Genomic DNA, 19,872 nt, shown 5'->3' on the forward strand with positions numbered 1-19,872 from the left:
AGATGGAAGCTCAAGGCTTTGGGAAAGGCAGATGCGTATCTCCATGACTTCTAAGGGCTGATTCATCCAGGCTAGCCTTGGTGGTGGTTAACCAGATTGGGATGGGAAGGTCTGGACTTTCTGCTCCATGCTTTTTCTTCAACTACACACAGAAATTCAGAGTGAATTGGTTCAGAACTTACAAAAGTATTTGTGCACACAATCTTGTATTACTCGAAAGGGAACAAAAAGACTCCCTTGTCTACCCAGAATAAAAGAACAGCCAGAAGAGACTCGGGGAGGTGAGAGAGGAAAGACCGGATAGATGAGGCAGCAGGGGTTGGCATCTCCTTTAGCTTCAGCAGTGTGCCAGGCAGAGGGCTAAGTTGAAGAACAGGACAGTGGTAAGGAGCCCTGGCCTAATGGCCGAGGCAGAACTGCCTCTCTTCTTGGGCCTCGGCCCATTGCAAAGAGGGGTGTTGCAGCAGCTGATACACACGGAGTTCAGTTTCCCAGGAGAACAGAAGGACTGGTACCCAGCTGAGGCGATGAGACAGGCTGCTGACGAAGCACACGACTTCCGGTACATGATCCCTGCAACACAGGCCCAGGGAAGTGAGGTTAGCACATGTGATCTGCACTTCCACCATCTTTTTGTGCCCAAATCTGAGTGCATAGCTTTTTCTTAGCTCCTCCCACAGAAAGGGCATGCCGGGATCTGAGAGTGACTCAGGGTATAAGAATTCTCAGACTTACTGGAGCCTCCAGTTCTTTTGGGTGGGTATGGCCATCAACAAACACACAGAATCTATAATGAATGTTGTTCCAACAACAATTTTATTTACTGAGATTCATTAATAAAGAGGTATTAAATTCAAAGTCCCCCACATCTCTCATGTGTGTGTGCATGTATGTAATGTACCTGTATATGTTCATGTATGTAACCTATATGTGAATGCTGTATCCTCAGACTTCAGGAGAGGGGATTGAATTCTTTTGGAATTGGAGCTACAGGCAGTGTGAGCTGCCTTATGGCAGTGTTGAGAGCTAAACTCAAGTCCTCTGCATCTGTGTGACCATCTCTCGGCGTTTTTATGAGTTCTGAGGATCAAAGTCAGACTCTGATGCTTGCGTGGCAAGCCTGTTACTGATGCCGTGTCTCCAGAAACCATGTCTATTTCAAAATCAGCCCCTACTTTAGACAACAAGGCTTTTTTTTCCTTTGTTATTGTTCAAACCATCTCATGTGAGCAGCACAGACCACATATCCAGATATTAGCTTTGTTATCACCTAATAACTGGCCATAGATGGCTCCCAATCAGGAGTTTATTAAATCCCAAACAGTAAACCACAAAGGGAGTAATTCTAGTGTCTGTTGTAGAGACTCAGTGCTAAGTCTAAAGGGCAAGTAGAGAGGCAATGGCAGGCACCAGCAGCAAGCTCAGGACAGCCTGTTCTCCAGGAAATCCTGGTTCTCAGGGAAAGCCCTCTTCTCCTGGAAGCAGTTTTACCCCCAGGACAAGTTGAATCAAAGAGCTGGTTCTTGATGACAGACGCCGTGGGAACAGAATGTTTCCTGAGGTCCTGGGAGAGGGCTCAGTGGGCACCAAAGAACTTGCCATGCAAACAGGAGAACCCCAGTTAAGATCCCTAGAACTCATAACAGAAGGTCTCAGGTATGCTAACACAGGCCAAGCTCTTGCAAGTTCCTACACAGGGAGAGGAGATTCCCTGGAACGTAGTGTCCAGCTGGTCTAACAATGCAGGTTCAGAGAGACACCCCAACTCCAAGACTATATGGAGAAGTAGTTGAAGATGACATTTGATATTGATCCCTGGCTTCCCTACACATGTGAACACAACACACAAATGCACCCGCATGTACATGCCTACTCACCCACACATACTAAGAAGCTTTCTACAAGGACCACAGAGCTCACTTATCTTAAGGAGTGCAGGTGTCTTGTCCAATCATAGAGGAGCTCTTGAAATGGGGCATCCCTGATGATCATGTGATTATTTTATTTTTTAAGCTGACAGATCACCACAGTTAAGCAATAGTACAATGAAAACAAGGCTAGGGATGTACCACAGTTGGTAGAATACTTGCCTAGAAGGCATGAGGCCCTGGTTTCTGCCCAGTACTCCACAACTTGGTAGTGGTACATACTTATAACCCTAGCCCTTGGGAGGTAGAGGCAGGAGGATCAGGAGTTCAAATCATCCTCAGCTACATTGTGAGTTTGACGTTACCTGGGCTACATAAGACCCTGACTCAAGGGAGTAACAATTTTAACATCCCTATATAAGAGCCTTCCTGGCTGTCAAACACTGTAGAGATGTCTGCCCTATGCTAGCTCATTTAGCTCTACTTCTAAATTTAGATATAGTGTGTTCTTGAAAGGCCTGTGTAGAAAAAGCTTGGTCCCTAGCATGGTGCTACTGGGAGGTGGGGTACAAGGAGAGGTCTCAGGTCACAGCATGTATACTCCTAAACACACGCATGCACACGCACGTGCGCGCACACACACACACACACACTCCTTGTCTCTCTCCCACCCTGTCCCTCTTTCTGTGTGTGTGTGTGTGTGTGTGTGTGTGTGTGTGTGTGTGTGTGTGTACATGTGGAGACCAGAGGGCAACCTCAGATGACCTGAAGAACCACCCATCTTGATTTTTGAGGTACTGTCTCTCAGTGTTCTGAAAATTTCCAATTAGATGGCCCTGAGTGGCCACTGGAGGTGCTCAAAGTATAAGCATGTACCACCATGTGTGGATATTTTATGTGTTCTGGGGATCAAACTGAGGCTCCCACACTGGCGCTGTGCTGAGAGAACTGTTAAACCAAACAAGTCTTTTTTCCACCTACACTGATTAGTTAAAGCGTTCTGCACACCTTAAGCATACCTTGATGACAAGCTGACTAACGTGGCAAGAAAGTACCAGGCCAGGGGGTCACATGATCTACTGCACTGATCCAGAGTCTGGGTGCTAGTTACTGAGGCTTAGTCACCTGCCCAGACTCTTCTGTCATCTGCTATAGAACACATCACAGTGACAGCTGCAGCTAGAACGAGAAATACCCTCCATGCGTTCCAAGGTTTGGTCTCTGGAGAGCGGCCCTGTTTAGAAAGGTTATAGAGCATTTAGTGGGAGCTGGAGGTAGTGGATCGTTGGAGATCAGCCATAATGCTGCTTCCTGACTGCAGATGCGTGATGGCCTTGCTATATCCCCTGTGATGGTCTGTGTCCTTCCTAGACTTAAGTTGTCACCAGCCTAGTGTCCCAGCATAACTATGGATGTGGTCCTACACAGTCGTGGATGGTAATGTCACATTACAGTGTCAAAAGGCTGGACACTCCTACACGTGAGCCAAAATACACCTTTCAGTTGTTTTGTGTCAGGTACCCAGCCACGGGAGAGAACATAATACCTAATTCAATATCTATCTAAGCGTGTACGGGGAAGAGTTTGAAAGATTGTTGATTCAATGAGCTTTGGTGTGTGTGACCATTTTCATATCAACAAATGGTTTTGATTTGGGATGGATAAGGCGGAATAACGACACTGGACACAGCCTGCACACTGCTTTCTGCAGCTGAGAGATATAACGTAGCCCGTCAGCTGCCAGGGACCTTTACCCAGTAATTGCCTGCAGGTGTCTGGGCAAGCGTGGTTCAGGCTCGCACTCCTCCACCAGGAGAATTGCCAGTTTGGGCGTGTGGAAATAGTAAAGATTCAAACTGCCAGAAACTCTCAAAGGGAGGTAAAGGAGTACTTTCAGTTTTCTTTAAAACATGCAATTTCGTGTTATGTTTTTTTTTTTTCTCTAACTGTATGCTGGTAAGAATTGATTTTCTAGTGCTGATCAGCCATCCTGGAAGGTAAGTTGCTCTGGAAATACAAGCAGAGTGTATAGATGCTCGCATGTAGGAGGCATATTTCACTTCGCAGGGATTCTCTGAAGTTTCCATCCATTCTACCTGTTAGAACATTCACTTTTACATAACTTATTCCAGAACTTGGATTTTAAGATTGCTGCCATCCAGCAAGCCAGCTGCTTAAAGGAATAAAGTTCATAGGACTTAAACTGGCAAATTAGCTGTGTGTGTTTCACATACATCTACTCACACAGGCTCACACACACACACACACCCCACACCACACATACACACACACACACACACACACACACACACACATGAGTAAGTGATGTTATGTCTCTTGGACTGACAATCCTCCCCACAAGAGCCACAGAGCATCTAACAAAAACCTCAGCACCAGGGATTAGGAGCCACTTCTTTGAATTCTTGGTCAAGGGAATCCAAGAGGCTTCCAAAACAGTATAGGCTATGACTGTTGCCCTTGGTTGCCTCTGAGAGGTTGAAGGTGAGCCCTTATTACTGATTATGCCATGTACTTCAGACTCAGAACTCGGATGACTATAGCTGGAGTTAACCTGAAAGTCTCCTCTCTAAGGACTAGCTTTCATGCATGGTAGGACTGTAGAAGGTTCCTGACCTTCCTAACTCTGCTACTCCTTCATACAGTTCCTCATACTGTATTGACCCTAACCATAAAATGATTTTTGCTGCTACTTCATAACTGTAACTTTGCTACTGTTATGGATCTTAATGTAAATATCTGATATGCAGATGCTCTTAGGCAACCCATATGAAAGGGTTGTTCAACCCCCAAAGGGGTCATGACTCACACATTGTGAATCACTGTTGTAGAAGACAGTACTATGCAAGCTCCCTATGGAGGAAAGCAACCAATAGTTCTATTCAGCTGCAAACTCTGTTAAACACAACTAGCAAGGCACAATGTTCCTAGTAGTATTAGTATTTGGCAGGAAACAACAACCACCTAGGGCTAGTTGGTGAGGTCATGGATCTTAGAGGCAACCAAGTTCTGTCACTTTACTGTAACAGCGTTAATGCCTAACTGCATTCTCAATACTTTCCTATAATCATAGGTAGGTATAGCTCTCATCCTTCATCAAAAAAGCTGCTCTAAGCAACAGATAAAGACTACTCAGAAAACCATAACTGGTCAAAACAAAGAGAACAGTTGATCATGGGGTACCCAGCTTGAATGAAGGGTGTTCCTCCAGGAAAAGGGGTCAGAGAGATTGTAAGAGCTAAAGGAGTAGGAAACCTACTGAGAGATTCTATTTTCAAGAAAAGACAGGGAACCTCCCCCTGTGATAATGCAACAACATGGCTGACAAAACAAGACCTGAACAATGACAATAGGCTAATGTGAAAAAGGAAAGTCTCATAGGGCTCCACCCCAAAATCAATCAACTACTAAGAACTAATTAGTACCTAAGAGAAGGACGATTATCCTATACCATGATCAGCTTTGAAATTATATATATTCAGCAATCCAGCTGTTTAAAGGAATAAAGTTCATTGGTGTTAAATTGGCAAATGAGCTGTTTGTGTTTCATATATATGCACTTAAACACACAGGGCATTACACACACAGGGCATACACACACAGGGCAAGAGAGAGAGAGAGAAAGAAAGAAAGACAGTGAAGTTATGTTTCTTGGGCTGACAATCATTTCCACAAGAGCCATATAGTAACTCTCTATCTATCTATCTATCTATCTATCTATCTATCTATCTATCTATTTATCTATATATCTATATCTAATCTATCTATCTAACTTACTAAATATATATATGTGTCTGTGTGTGTGTGTGTGTGTGTGTGTGTGTGTGTGTGTGTGTGTGGCAATAGTAATCAAAGAAAAAAGGCCAAAAAATTGAAAGGGAGTCTAGGTTGGGGGTGGGAGAAATTATATGAAAAGCCATACAATGGGTTTGAGTGAGTAATGGGAGAAAAAATGTAATAATATTTTAATTAAAATATTTTAAGCCCTTAGTATATGTTATGTGTGTCTCAAAAATAAAAAGTTATAAAAAATGCAAACTTTCAAAGGATAAAGGCAACCAACAACCCTACTCAGCTGTGACACCCATGAACCAGATCACTGACCAGCATGGCATGGCAGCCTTAAGGGTACAGTAGTGGCACACATACCTGTTAGTAACCAATGACTCTCTCACTGGGACATAAGATCCACTCAACAAGAGAGAGATTATGACTGGTACTGAAAACCTAACCAACTAATTAGTGCTACGGAAGTCACGGTTATTGGAGGGGAATCTCCAGCCCCTAATTTACTAAACCGGCATGATTCCTAACAGCAGTCTACAAGAGTTTTTTCTTATACCCACAGGAAATTTTAGTCTTCACCAATCATTAAGGAAACTTCTTTTGGCAACAAAGACTACTTTATTAAACCACAATCAATCAAAATGCAGACTTGTCCCAGTGGACACAGCTACAACACACTCTCCCACCTAAGGTAGAAGATTGTAAGAGCCACAGGATTGGAGAATTTGATGTGTCTCCTAGTAATACCAAAAACTACACCCATATAATCTGACTTACATGACTGCCCAAACTCGAGTCGAACAAAAATGACTCCCACATCAAACTGGAGGAGAAAAGCCCACGGGGCCTCAACCCTACCAAAGAACTATTGGCAACTGAGGAAAGCTAGGAACAGGAATGGCGGTCTCCCCAAGGGAGAGCATACCAATTGTTATGTGTATATGTATGTTTGGGTGTGTATGTTTGTATATAACATATGCATGTGTGCATGCAACGATAATTAGTGTCAAAAAAGCCATGAATTTGAAGGAGAGAAAGGAGGTGTACTGGCTGGTTTTGTGTCAACTTGACACAAGCTGGAGTTGTTACAGAGAAAGGCACCTCCCTTGAGAAAATGCCTCCATGAGATCCAGCTGTAAGGCATTTTCTCAACTAGTGATTAAGGAGAAGGACCCAGCCCATTGTGGGTGGTGCCATCCCTGGACTATAGACCTGAGTTCTATAACAAAGCAGGCTGAGCAAGCCAGGGGAAACAACCCAGTAAACGACATCCCTCCATGGCCTCTGCATCAGCTCCTGCTTCCTGACCTTAGTTTCAGTCCTGCTTCCTCTGGTGATGAACAGCAATGTGGAAATGTAGTCTGAATAAACCCTTTTCTCCCCAACTTGCTTCTTAGTTATGATGTCTGTGCAGGAATAGAAACCCTGACTAAGACATGAGTAGTTCCTGGAAGGTTATAGAGGGAGGAAAGGGAAGGGAGAGATGTAATTAAATATAAACTCAAAAATATTTTTAAAATAAATTAAAAATTTTAAATATATTTAAAGCAAAAAGGGAGCCTGGGAAGTGGGTAACATGGTTGTGATACAAGGATGAGGACTGAGCTTAGCTCCTCATACCCAGATAAAAGCCAGATCCTGCTGCAGAACACATTTCCAATCCCAGCACTGAGGGTGCTGAGTGGAGAGACAGATCCCTGCAGCACAGCAGTAACAGGTCTAGCCTAGTCAGCGAGCTCCATGTTCAATGAGAGGCCCTGTCTAAAAACAAAGAAAAACAAAACAAATAAAAATAAAGTGGAGAGGCATGCAGGAACACACCTGACATGGCCCTCTGCCCCCTCCACATATATATACGTACATGGACCTGCATTCACACATGTAAACAAATATGAATACAAGAAAATACACACACACACACACCAGAAATAATTACAAAAAATAAGTTTCCTTAATGTATAAAATTGTCCTGGCAGTTATTAAGAAATAGATAACTAGTTCTCTGTCTAAAAACTGGACACTGTGGATGACAGTTCATAGATGAGGCAGGAAGGTCTGGGCATATGAGCTGTGATCATCCTCCCTACCATAAAGACATGTGCAAATTAAATTCTTGGGAGGTGTAAGTCCTGCTTAGCACTTAGACAAAGTTCATGAGGCTTCTTAGCACCAATTTCCTGGGCTCTGCAAACAGGCCCTCCTCACATCATGGGTTCAGAGGACACACAGGTGTGAATGCATGAATACAAGGCGGCGGCAGCTATCAACACCACAGGGACACACTCTCCTTGACCCTGCGATTCCATTGTGATGAACCTATCTGACACCTGCGGAAGCTCAAACTGCCCAGACCTGAGGTCACTCATCAATGGGTGGTTGTGGTATCGAGGGTGGACGTTGCTCCATCTGCCACCAGGAAGCTGGTAAGCTGCCAGTGTCTTATCTACACAGTGATATTTCTCCCAGCTTTTAAATGAGAAAAGGGTTGATATCCATTGTGTTACAAAATGAAATCTAATTGGACCATTTCTTCTTTGCCTTGCCCCCTCTCATTTTCATCTCCTTTTAAAGATTTAATGAAGGACCTTTCGCTTCTTTCTATGTCCTAGTTTGATTACTGATGACATGATGAAACACTAACCAAAAGCAGCTTGAAGGAGGGAAGGGATTATTTGGCTTATGGATTCAGATAACTATCCATTACTGAAGGAAGTCAAGGCAGGAATTCAAGACAGGAACCTGAAGGTAAGAACTGAAGGTAAGAGGCCACAGAGAAGTGCTTCTTACTGGCTTTCTCTCTGTGGTTTGATCAGCTTGGCTTGTCATATGACCTAGGACCACTTGCTTAGGGCTGGCACCATCCACAGTGGGTTGGATCTTTCCACATCAATCATTCTTCAAGAAAATGGAGCACACACTTGCCTACAGGACAATCTGATGGGAGTGTTTTCTTACTTGAGATTCCTCCTTATCAGGTGACTCTAGTTTGTGTTGAGATGACACAAAAAAACAGCCAGCACATCCTATAATCCAAATGTATTTAAAGCGCTCTACAAATAGCAGCTCATTTAACCCTTGTAACAACCCCAACACAATTTTCTCAGACATGGAAATGAACACAGACATCCAGGAATTAATTTTCTGTAACCCTCATAGGTGACATGAGCTAGATCTGGAATTTGAACCCAGAATCTTGATTCCCAAACCATTCACTTAATCAATCTGGAATACCACCTACTATGCTCACAGGTAGTATAGCAAACAGACAATATTAGCCGCTGCTGAAGAGAGATTCTGCATAGATACAGTGGTTTTAAAAAAAAGATGAACATTTTTTGGTCACCATTTGAAATCTAAAGTAAGAGAACGAAGTACCATTTCTGAAATTACCTTTGAAAATAACACACCCAATGAGCAATTTTTTTTTTTTGTAAAAATCAAATAGCTTCTCCTTTTCAGTGTTATGTCAACCAGGTTCTGTCTAGCTGTGTTTGTTAGAGGCTCCTGGGAATAAGGACATTCTCAGAGTGAGGGCTGAGGGGGAGAGGGAGAGAGGAAGGGAGGAAGGGAGGCAGGTCAATAGACAGGCAGACAAAGACAGACAGCCACAAGTAGGAGATGTCCCAAAGCCCAAGGTTTGGCGTCATTGGGTAGGAAATTTTGGCTATTTTTCTTTATCCAGTCCCCTTAAACTCAAATATGAGCCCGGGCGGGGCAAAGGCAGAGAATAAAACCAGAATGAGCCTTTTCATGGATGATTTAAGTATAAATCCATGGTAAGTGCTAAGGGATCTGTATGCTCTTCAGGATTTAGTGTTTAATTGTGTATATAGCTGTCATTCTGTGTGGCTATGTGTGCACAAGTGCAGGTACGCTTGGAGACCATCATATCTCCTAGAGCTGGAGTTACAGGCAGTTATGGCACCTCTACATGTGTGCTGGGACTTGAACTTGGGCCCCCTGCAAGAGAAGAATATGTCTTTAACCACTGACCCATCTCTCCAACCACCGGAAAGATCTATATCATATGCACATATTATGCGTGTGTGTTATTAGAAATGGAACGCATGGATTTGTGCATGCTAAGCATACCTTCAGCTCATGAGCTAAAGTCACAGGTCTATAATAACTTAAAACATGCAACTTCAACAGTTCTATTGAACATTTATACTAGGAAGCAGAAGCACCTTCATTGACTTAGTAGGAAAATGATACACTTATACTATAGGATATTAAACAGCTTTTGAATGGAAATCATAGAGCCCTTTGCTGATCTAGAATGTTCTCAATGAGAGGGTAAGGTAAGTTACAGAATGACATTTCAGTGTACTGTTCATGTAAGAAAACACAAAACAACACAATACGCACTTTAACCATGTCTCTAGACAGATGTGTGTACTAACCTGTTCGTACGGATTTGCATGTCTCAGTAAAATCAGAGAAAGGTGACCAGAAATGTACACATTAACACTTTTATTTATTCTATGATACATGCATGGTTTATGTATGTGCATGCATGTGGATGTGTGCACATATGTGTGGAGGCCAGAATGTATGTTGGGTATCTGCTATCACTGAGCCTGCAGCCTACCAGTTTGCCAAGCATGGTTGGCCAGTGAGCTCCCAGGAACATTTTGTCTCTACCTTCCCAGTGATGAGACTACGGGATACTGATGATCTGCCTTAAGGTCCTCATGCTTCCGCAGTGAGTGATTTACTGGCCAAGCTATCTCTCCAGCCCTGTTTTTGATACATGAGTGCTTTACAGAAGGAATATATTCACTGATGTATTGCATCTGTAAGTTATAAATGAACAGAATTGAGAAATATGAATCCCATGAGCCACTTCTCAGCAGCCGGAGCCTCACTGCATGCGGCTGAGTGGCAGGCATTTGGGTTTGACGAAGGGCAGCATGGTTTGGTGTGACCTTAGCAGCACCGAGCGTGAAGTCTGAGATGCAGCCTGCCGTCGCAGGGCGCTTCTCAACAGCTGCAGATGGCCAGGAGGCCCTGTAACCATTACCCATTAGGGAGGAAGAAAATAACAAGCAAGTCTAGTGGAAAAACAACTTCAAAAGACTTGGAAAGTTGAGAGGTGCTCCTTGCACCTCCGCTGCACGAATTTTTCTTATGATACATGTTTTACCAACAAATCTACGGACAGAATGGAAGACCCAATAATTTGAGCAGGGCCCACTACCCATTGCTTTGAAGGTATTTGTCAAATGGATAAATGAGGGCCTGCGGAGAGAGCTCAATAGGCAAAGGGCTTGTCATGTCAATAGGAAGATCTGAGCTCTTTGATCAGAACCCACCTTAAAAGGCCAGGCATGGGATTTGACACACATTTGTAATTCTAGTACTTGGGAGGCAGAGACATGAGAATCTCTAGGGCTCATTGGCTGTCCAATATAGCCTTTTCTTATGCATACACATACACATGCACACATACACACACACACACAATCACACATAGGCTTACAGACACACACATATGCATGCACACACATGTTCTTGCACATACACAATACGATCACATATATAAACATATACACATGTGCACATACATACAATTACACATAGGCTTATAGACATACCTGTATGCACATACATATTTCTGCATATACATACATATACAATCACATATACAAACACACACATACATATACACAAATCAATGAATGTGTGAACAAAGGTAGGAAGGAGGGCCAGAAGTGGGTGCATTGATCCCACTAGAGTGACTGCTTTCCTGTATAGTGTTGTCAGAACTTCCTTTTTAGGCCTGTGAGTCTCAGCAGCTGAGGTTCCATCTAAGACAGATGTTGGGCCATGGTGGACACAGGCAGAGCCATGAAGTCCTAATCCTGGAGACTGAGATTCAGATTTAGCCAGTGCTGGCTGGCTGGGATGACTGACAAAGAGTTGCCTGTCAACCACAGATGAGCTGCCTACAGCTCAGAGCTGCTCCCATGCCCACCTCACAGAGGTACAGAGATGGATCCTGTGACTTTCTGATAGCTTCTCACAGGTTGGATTTGCAGACCAGAAGCTTGGTTGAACTTACCACCTGTTACTGCTGAATCAACCAAGATGGCATGCATTTAAAACTTTAATCCTCTTTAAGGCTTTGAAGAGGGGCCATCCTTCCATCCTTTCAGGGACTCTTGGGTTTAGTTGGGTGGCTGGCTTTACAGTTGCTGCAGGCAGATCTCCCCAAGGAAGTCAATCCTATTAATCTGCCCTATTAAGCTGTGCATGGTGGAGCATGCAGACAGTGTGAAGGAGATAGTAGCCAAATATTGACGTTATTTCTCGGGGAATTCATTCCACTGCAGCAAAGGCACTTGATTCCTGGGTGCAAGGAATCAGATTAAGGAGAGCAATGCCCTCAAGAGGGATGCTGAGAAGTTAGAATACTGAGGCAAAGAGAAGGGCTATAGAGACATGGCAGTGGTTAAGAGTACTTACTACTCTATTAGGGGAGTCGAACCCAGGCAGCTCACAACCACCTGTAACTCCAGGTCCAGCAGTGATGGGGTGGAGGGAGAAGTAGCCTAGTCAGAAAAGGGCTTGTCTTGCAAGTTTGACGACATTGGTAGTACAGGCCTGTATTGTAGTTCCAGCCCTGAGGAAGCAGAGAGGGAGACCCCTGGCCAGTCCAACTATACTCCATAACATACCTCACAGAGGAAGCAATGACTTCCATAATCATTGAAAGACCCACCTGGCATTTAAAATGATATCCTCTCCTTTCCATATTTTCAACACCTGTCTCGATGCTCCTCGTGGATTGTACTGATCCACCTCTTGGCATGTGCATAAATTATACCTTCAGTAGAGGGAGACTAAAGGCAAAGCAGGGATGGTACAGAAGGAAGGAGGAAGAAAGAAGTTTTAGAAGCAGAGGTGGATGCTGTATGGCCTCTGTCTCCTTCGCAGCAAGCCTTCTCCTAGGCATCAAGCTTGCTTTACAGGGCTGAATTATTGATTATACAGGGGCAAGAAGAAAGATGGTGTTTTCTCTTTGTTAGAGTTCAGCTCGTTTTGCCAGCTTCTAGCACAGCTGGGTCACCATAGCTTTAGTGGACAGAATTTTTAAAAAATCTACAATAGCCTGGCTGGAAGGAAGCCAGCTTGAAAGTGGTCTCAACTCTGGGATTCCATGTTCCTCTGACCTGGACTGTGGATGGCAGCCTGGCATTTTGGTGCAGAAACCTGCTGCAGGTTGAGCAGGCTAGAAGCAAATAGGTAAGAAACCTCTTTAGGATACTGATCAGGGTGGGTTCAATCACTCTGCCCTAGGCCTTCATTCTTTAATAATACATCACCAGTCTTACTGGTAGGTCAAATACAACCACAGACAGCCCCAGAAAGCAAGGAATGCAGATTAGAAAAAATTGTAAAACAATATGGTATTTCCTTCCTTCTTCTTTTGTTCCTTCCCTTCTTTTTTCCTTTCTTTTCCTCTCTCTATATCTATATATAGATGTATAGATAGAGATATGGAGATACAAAATATAGATAGATGATAGATAGAGATGATATGGATATGTGTGTGACAACTTGGTTGGACAATTCTCTAGTGTGAATTTAGAAGATGACCCAGCCTCATTTTCTCATTGAAATGTCATGTAAAATAAATGTCTACGTGCCCATTTGCTCGATTCTCTGGGCTGTAGGTTGGACACCTGTATGAGAGACTTGCAAGAAGGTGCACCTACTTCCCAGGTATGATCAGTGCTAGGACCCGGGAGAAGCAAGCTTTGAGGATGGTTTTCATATAGCAGTGTGGAATCTCTGGTTTAAATCCACACATTCCCAGAACCACTCAGACTGATCCCTTACAGTTGTCTAAACATCCAAATCACCACTTTGAGAAGGAAGAGAGCATGCACAGATTATAAATGGAAATTTTAATTCTTCTAAAGAGAAACCTTTCCAATAATTATTAATTAGGCACACAACCTGGCTAAGTGGTAGGGATTGGGGCACATCTGCCTGACATTCAGGGAGTCCCAGCCTTGGCGAGTAAAGGCCACATAGTTTCTTCTTCCTCCATTTATTTTCAGACTGTCTCCTCTCTCACCATTATTTTATTTCTGCCTCAATATCTTGTCTGCCATGTCCTACAGGTTTGTTGGAAGGCAAGCTCCACAGAGTGCCCTTCAGAAATTCAGCTGTGGAGTAGACATGTTTATTCTGCACCATTAGATCTCAGCATGTAGGTGGCCAGAGGAGGAGAACAGACTAATCCTTCAGATGACTAGGTCAATGCTCATTTGACAATTGCCTGCGAAAATGATGTGATGGCTCGCTTCAATCATGAATGTGACACATCTCAGAATCACCAGGGAAGAGAATCTTAATGAGGATTATCTGTATTGGGCTACCCTGTGGCATGTCTGTGGGAGGCATCATTTCTTAGACAGAAGGTTGCTTAACTATGTGAGAGCAGAGAAAAATAGAGCTGAGCACAAGCAAGTGAGCAAGCAAACAAGTGCGCATGTATGCATTCATTCATCTTGGCTCTTGCATATGGACATTATGTAACCAGCTGTCTCAAGCTCAGGGCACTGGTAGGCTCCCACAGTAATGAAGCATAGCATGGAATTGTGTGCTAAAACAAACGCTTTCTCCCTAAGTTGCTTCCTATCAGGGCATTTTAATCCCAGTCATACCAATAAAAAAGAAATAGGTGTTTAATTCTCCTTGACCCTTTGACATATCACTGGATTATTCATCTCTACCGTGCCGATTTCAGGAGTCGGCACACTTTTCTTAGAAGACATAGGTAATAAGAATCCATCACAGGTATCCAATTCTGATACTATATCACAGAAGCTGCCAGCCATACAGAATTTATGAAGGGCTGGGTTTTGCATCTTACAAGAAAAGTTTATTAGCACAAAGAGACTGCATTCATTTGCTTGGACTCTCCTCACATAACCTCACAATCTGTGGCTTACACAGCAGAAATGTATGCCCCAGTTGCAGAGGCTAGACGTTCGGCACCAAGATACTGGGGGAAAATGATCTCTTCACGAAGGCTTTCTCTCCTGTACTTAAGCAAGTCACATTGTCTTTGTGTTTTCATAGAATCTTTCTGTTTGTGTGTCTCTTCTACAGGGTACAAATCTCATTGGACCAGTGTGTCCTTTTCATGATTTCTATAGTATTTACTTTGTAAGGCCTAATTTTCAAATATTATTACACTGAGGACCAAGATCATGATTTTCAAAGGTGGTACCAGACCCTGTCCCTAACAGAAAGAGTGGATGTGATTTCAGTAGATGGAAGAACACATATAGTCCACATCAGATAGAATGAATTTTGTCCTACAGATGTCTATTCTAACCAGTCTAAGTCTGTTCACCTTTCAAACACATTGCTTCTACCAAGCCTTTCTTCTACAGCTTTCTGAGCGACACCACCAACAGTCTGAGGCATTTGTTTTAGGATGCAGATCAAAAAAAAAAAAAGGGGGGGGGGTCTCTCTAGGGTCCTCATGTGTCCTCTCAAGGGCTATTCTGTCAAAGACCTTGGCTAGTTTTATAGGATGGTAGAATCTTCTGGGTGTAGTTTTAAATGCTTATCCACTGAACCACTTCAACAGTGAGCCTGCTCTTCAGAGAGAATTCAAACCTTGCTGTTGGCTCAGAATCCCCAGGAGAAAGAACAGGATACAGGCCGAGAAGGAAAAGTCAGACGAAGTTACAGCAGACCCCTGAAGGCTGTTCAAAGTGTATGCAGGAGGAGCTCACACATTACCATGGTGTTCTATTTAAAGCCAGAGTCCTATGAGAAAACCTGAGTGGTTCATCTACTGGAGGTTATACATCAGTGCACCTGAGAAGTGTTTGACCTCCTGTCATGGCCCTTCCTTTAGCATCTCCATCTTAAACCAGAAACCACATAATGTCAGCATGAATGCTGTAAAACTGCTTCAGCATGCCTTGCTTCCTGGAACATCCTCATATTTTGAGTTAGGCTCACGCATACTATGCCAGCTCCAAACTTCCTATGTAGCCAAGGATAGCCTTGAATTCCTACTTTTCCTGCCTGCCTTTGTCACCATGCCCTGTCTGTGTGGAGTTAAAGATAAAGCCTGGAGCTCCCTGCATGCCCGTATGATGGAGCTAACCCCACACCAAGCATCCCTATTTAACTATGCTAACTCCAGAGCACTCAGTTCAGGTGTTCTCTTCCGAGGAACAAGGCGATCTATTAAAGTACATCATAAAAGCTGATGTGGTAACTATCTCCTTCTTCAAGCTTAAGAATGGGATTTCTCAGATATGATTTTCTGAATCTTTTGAAAAAAAATACCATTCTTGACCATGGAAAGAAGCGAATTCATGGTTTCTTCCAGGGAACATAATTTTCAAATGAATTTAGGCTACTCAAGAGATAATCTAGAAGTTTAATTATTATGTCGCTATGATAGTTAATACTGTCAACTTGACACTATCTAGGATCAAGATTAGGAGACAAGCCCCTGGGTGTGTTAATGAAAGATTATCCAGATTAGGCTAATTAACATGGAGAGACCTGTGGGCAGCTCATCCTATGGGCTGGCTCCTGGACTGAATGGGAAGAAGAAAGTCAGCTGAGCACCAGCATTCAACTTGCCTCTGCTTCCTGACTGTGGATGTCATGTGAGCAGCTGCCTCACACACCTGCGGCCATGCCTTCCCAGTCATGATGGACTGTGTATACCTTTAACCATGAGACAGAATAAACTTTTCTTTTTGTATGTTGCTTTTGTCATGTACTTGGTCAAAGCACCAATGGATAATAACTAATAAGTAACTTATTTAAAAATCAGTATTGGTTGTATCAGTTCATTCTCTGTGGTACATTTTATCTAGACCTGTCAGAAGAGTCCTACATTCATTTGTAGTTTCTGGAAAGGTGAATAGGCAGTGCTGTTGCTCATAAGGCAGGAAGTGAAAGCTTTGATAATATATTGAAATTGTGGCTGTGTGTGTGTGTGTGTGTGTGTGTTGTGTATGTGTGTGTGTGTGTGTTCGTGCATGCGTGCATGCGTGTGTACATCTGTGTAAGATGTGTGTAAATAATCACACATACACATGGAGAAGGGACAAAGAAGGGCATAGTATACTCTGTTTTAATATTTTATGCCTTATTTCATTAAGACAGGGCTCCTCACAGAACCTTATCCTTCATGTCTTCCAGCTCAGTTGGGAATGAGCAAGCCCAGTAATCCTCCTGTCTGAGCCTTGTACTGGTCAGCAATGCCCAGCAATGCTCAGTGTTTTGATGTGGGTACTAGAATCTTGATCTGGGTCCTCAAGTCTGCACAGTAAGTGTTCTTACGTCCAGCCTGTTAAAAGTTTTTATCAGTGGGAATAGACTACAGAGAATTCCTAACACTCTTTAGAGGCACAGATATACTACATCAGGAGCCAGAAGGCCCAGGTCTTTCATGAGGTTTTCTCATCAAGTGTTGGGGTTTCTAGAAGGTTCAATGCATTCTTCCTATCTTTTACTCCATCATCTTCAAAAAGGAGTTGAGAACAGAGAAAGCAACGTTCCGTGTTAATTCTGAGAAAACTGCTAACACAACACAACGCATGTAGATTTTGTTAAGAGATCAACAAAGTTGGACTAAAATTTACCCTCAGCTATTTCCATGAATAATATACTTTATTAACGCCACAGTTTGAAACCTATATGAGATCAGAATGCATCTTACATGCAGCAGCATATTGAAATGCTTGTCAACCAGGTGGTAGCCGTGACCTATAGTTAACTTCCTGAAGAATAGCCCAACAGAGTTAAACTAGAGGCATGGCTGGGTGGACAGCTACACTGTCACTTGCTGTTCTTGCAGAGGATCAGAGCTTAATTGACATACAACTTCTATACTTCGTGCTCTAGGGGACCTGATGCCTTCTTCTGGCCTCTAAGGACACCTGCATGCAGGTGCATAGACACACATAGACACACACAGGCACACACAGACACAAATAAAAAATACAAATCAAATCTAAAGAAAAATATTTCCCTCCATTATTTATTCACTGGAGGTAGAAACCCAGAAACCTTACAATGCAGAAACCCCATCAGCCTGTACTTTGAATTAAGCCATCAAAAGTTAACATCTCCAATAACAGAACATATTAACAGCAGACTTCCTTTGATAGGAGGAACAGAAGGGAACATTTCCTCCTGAGTATTCTTGTCAAAAGTGCAAAACAGTATCCAGTCACGATTAGGCAATAGACAAAGCCAACCTGGGGCTGGGGTGGTGCACAGAAGCCTGAATACTTCCTCAGAGTTTCATGATCCGTAAAGAAAAGGGGAGGGTGGAGAGTTGTTAGAGGTCAGACAAGAGGAAGGGACATGGCAAGGAAAGGCAATGTGGGTCCCTAGAATGGAAAATCAGGAAAGCCTGGGGTCCTGATGAGAAGCCTCATTCAGGTAGGTACTGTGGATGCTAATGTCACGAGAAGCTTTGTTCCCCCTACTGTGGGAACAGCACTTACTAGTTCCCGTACTGTGGGAACAGCATTGGCAATGCTGATGTCTTATTTCTGATCCTTATATCTCTTACTTTTCTCACTGTTGTGACAGAGCATGACAAATACCACCTAAGGATTTATTCAAGCTCTGAGTTTGAGATCACAGTCCATCATGTGGGGAAATCAAGGCATCAGGGGTATGAGGCAGCTGCGCATGTTAGGTGCACAGTAAAGGAGCATAGCAGCTGACTTTACCCTTTTATTCGAACCCGTACCACAAACCATAGGCTGGTGTCACCCACATTTAGGGAGTATCTTTTCACATCAATAAGCTTAGCTTTAAAACTCCCTAAGAGACATGCTCTTGTCTCCCAGATCAGTGGTTCTCAACCTGTGGGGAGTGGCTTTTTTGTTGTTCAATGACCCTTTCACAAGGCTTGCCTAAGACTATCAGAAAATAGATATTTACATTATGATTCACAACACTATCACTGTTACAACTGCAAAGTAACAATGAAAATAATGTTATGGTTGGGGTCAGCACAGCATGAGCGACTGTATTAAAGGGTTTCGGCAGTAGACAGGTTGAGAACCCCTGTCCTAGATGGTTCTCACCAGCCAAGGCTGCCATTTATCTATTGTTATGAAAGTCACTGGCATTAGCAGACCTGACAAAAGCTACATAGAAACTGTCCTATTTGTGCAGCTCCATCTCTAAGTTGTATTTGATTACGTGGCTGAAAGAGACTATATCAGACACACTTCCACACTGTTCACACTAACAGGGAGAGGGGGCAGGAGGAGGAAGAGAGAGGAGAGGGAGACAGAGACAGAGAAACAGAGACAGGCGGGGGGGGGTGCGTACTGACAGTCATGCTCCCTAAGCTACGACCTAAGAAAGCTTGGGGGCTTCCAGAATGTGTGGAACTTCCGGAAGATTACTGGGAGGATCCTCACTTACAATCTCTATGTTCCTTCCGGATGAAGGGAACTCTGTCTGGAACTCTTAGCCTCCCAGCTTTTCTATTCTTCATCAGGAGTGGAGTGACATGGACCACTGTCACATCTGAGAGGAGCATACTGGACTCAGGCTGCTCTTCCCATAAGTCTCCATCCTCAGGAGTCAGCCACTTACAGAAAACGTGTACCCCTACATTGTACTTCTGTCCAGACTCTCCCCATGTCTGTCCCTGTCTGTGACTGGGAAGCCAGCTGATTGGACGATGGTAATTTGAATGTCTATCCAATTCTTACCTCAAAGCAATTCCTACCATCCTACTTCTTTTAAAACTACAGATTTTTGGTTCTGCCATTCTGTTCCTCCTTTGAATTCTTAATTCCTTCAGAACTCAGGTGAAAAGAAGGCTGACTACTGAAAACTCTGCAGAGTCTGTTGGCTTCTACTATGTCCTAGTATACACAGCATCCCAGAAATGATTCTGTAGCCACTATTCTCTTAGTGTTTTCAAACATTATCTAACCTAATCTTCCATCCCAAATAGCCAATGGTCATAGAGAACCATAATATAATCATTTCTATTTTGTTGCTTTTGCTAGATGTGTTGAACATCATTCCTCTATATTGGGACTGAAAAGATGGGACTTTAATCCATCCAGAAAGACTGGGGCACACTTCCATTACAACACACATGCTATAAGCATGCTTTTAAAAGTCATTCTTCTGGGCTGAGAGGATGCAAACATAAAGGCCTGAG

The 19,872-nt window shown here is 43.3% G+C and overlaps 1 protein-coding gene across 1 annotated transcript in view; it reads right to left on the minus strand.

The window, feature by feature from the left end:
- Positions 1–337: 337 nt before the first annotated feature.
- Positions 338–19,872, minus strand: part of LYPD1 (LY6/PLAUR domain containing 1) — a gene marked incomplete at both ends in the record, with an annotated part of 39,041 nt that continues 19,506 nt past the window's right edge. The window contains one exon of the mRNA XM_080918327.1: positions 338–573. Within this exon, the coding sequence (XP_080774453.1) occupies positions 338–573 (236 nt within the window). The remainder of the gene's footprint in view (positions 574–19,872) is intronic.

Source organism: Micromys minutus (genome assembly GCF_963924665.1).
Source record: "Micromys minutus genome assembly, chromosome: 6".
In the NCBI taxonomy this organism is placed as follows: Eukaryota; Metazoa; Chordata; class Mammalia; order Rodentia; family Muridae; genus Micromys; species Micromys minutus.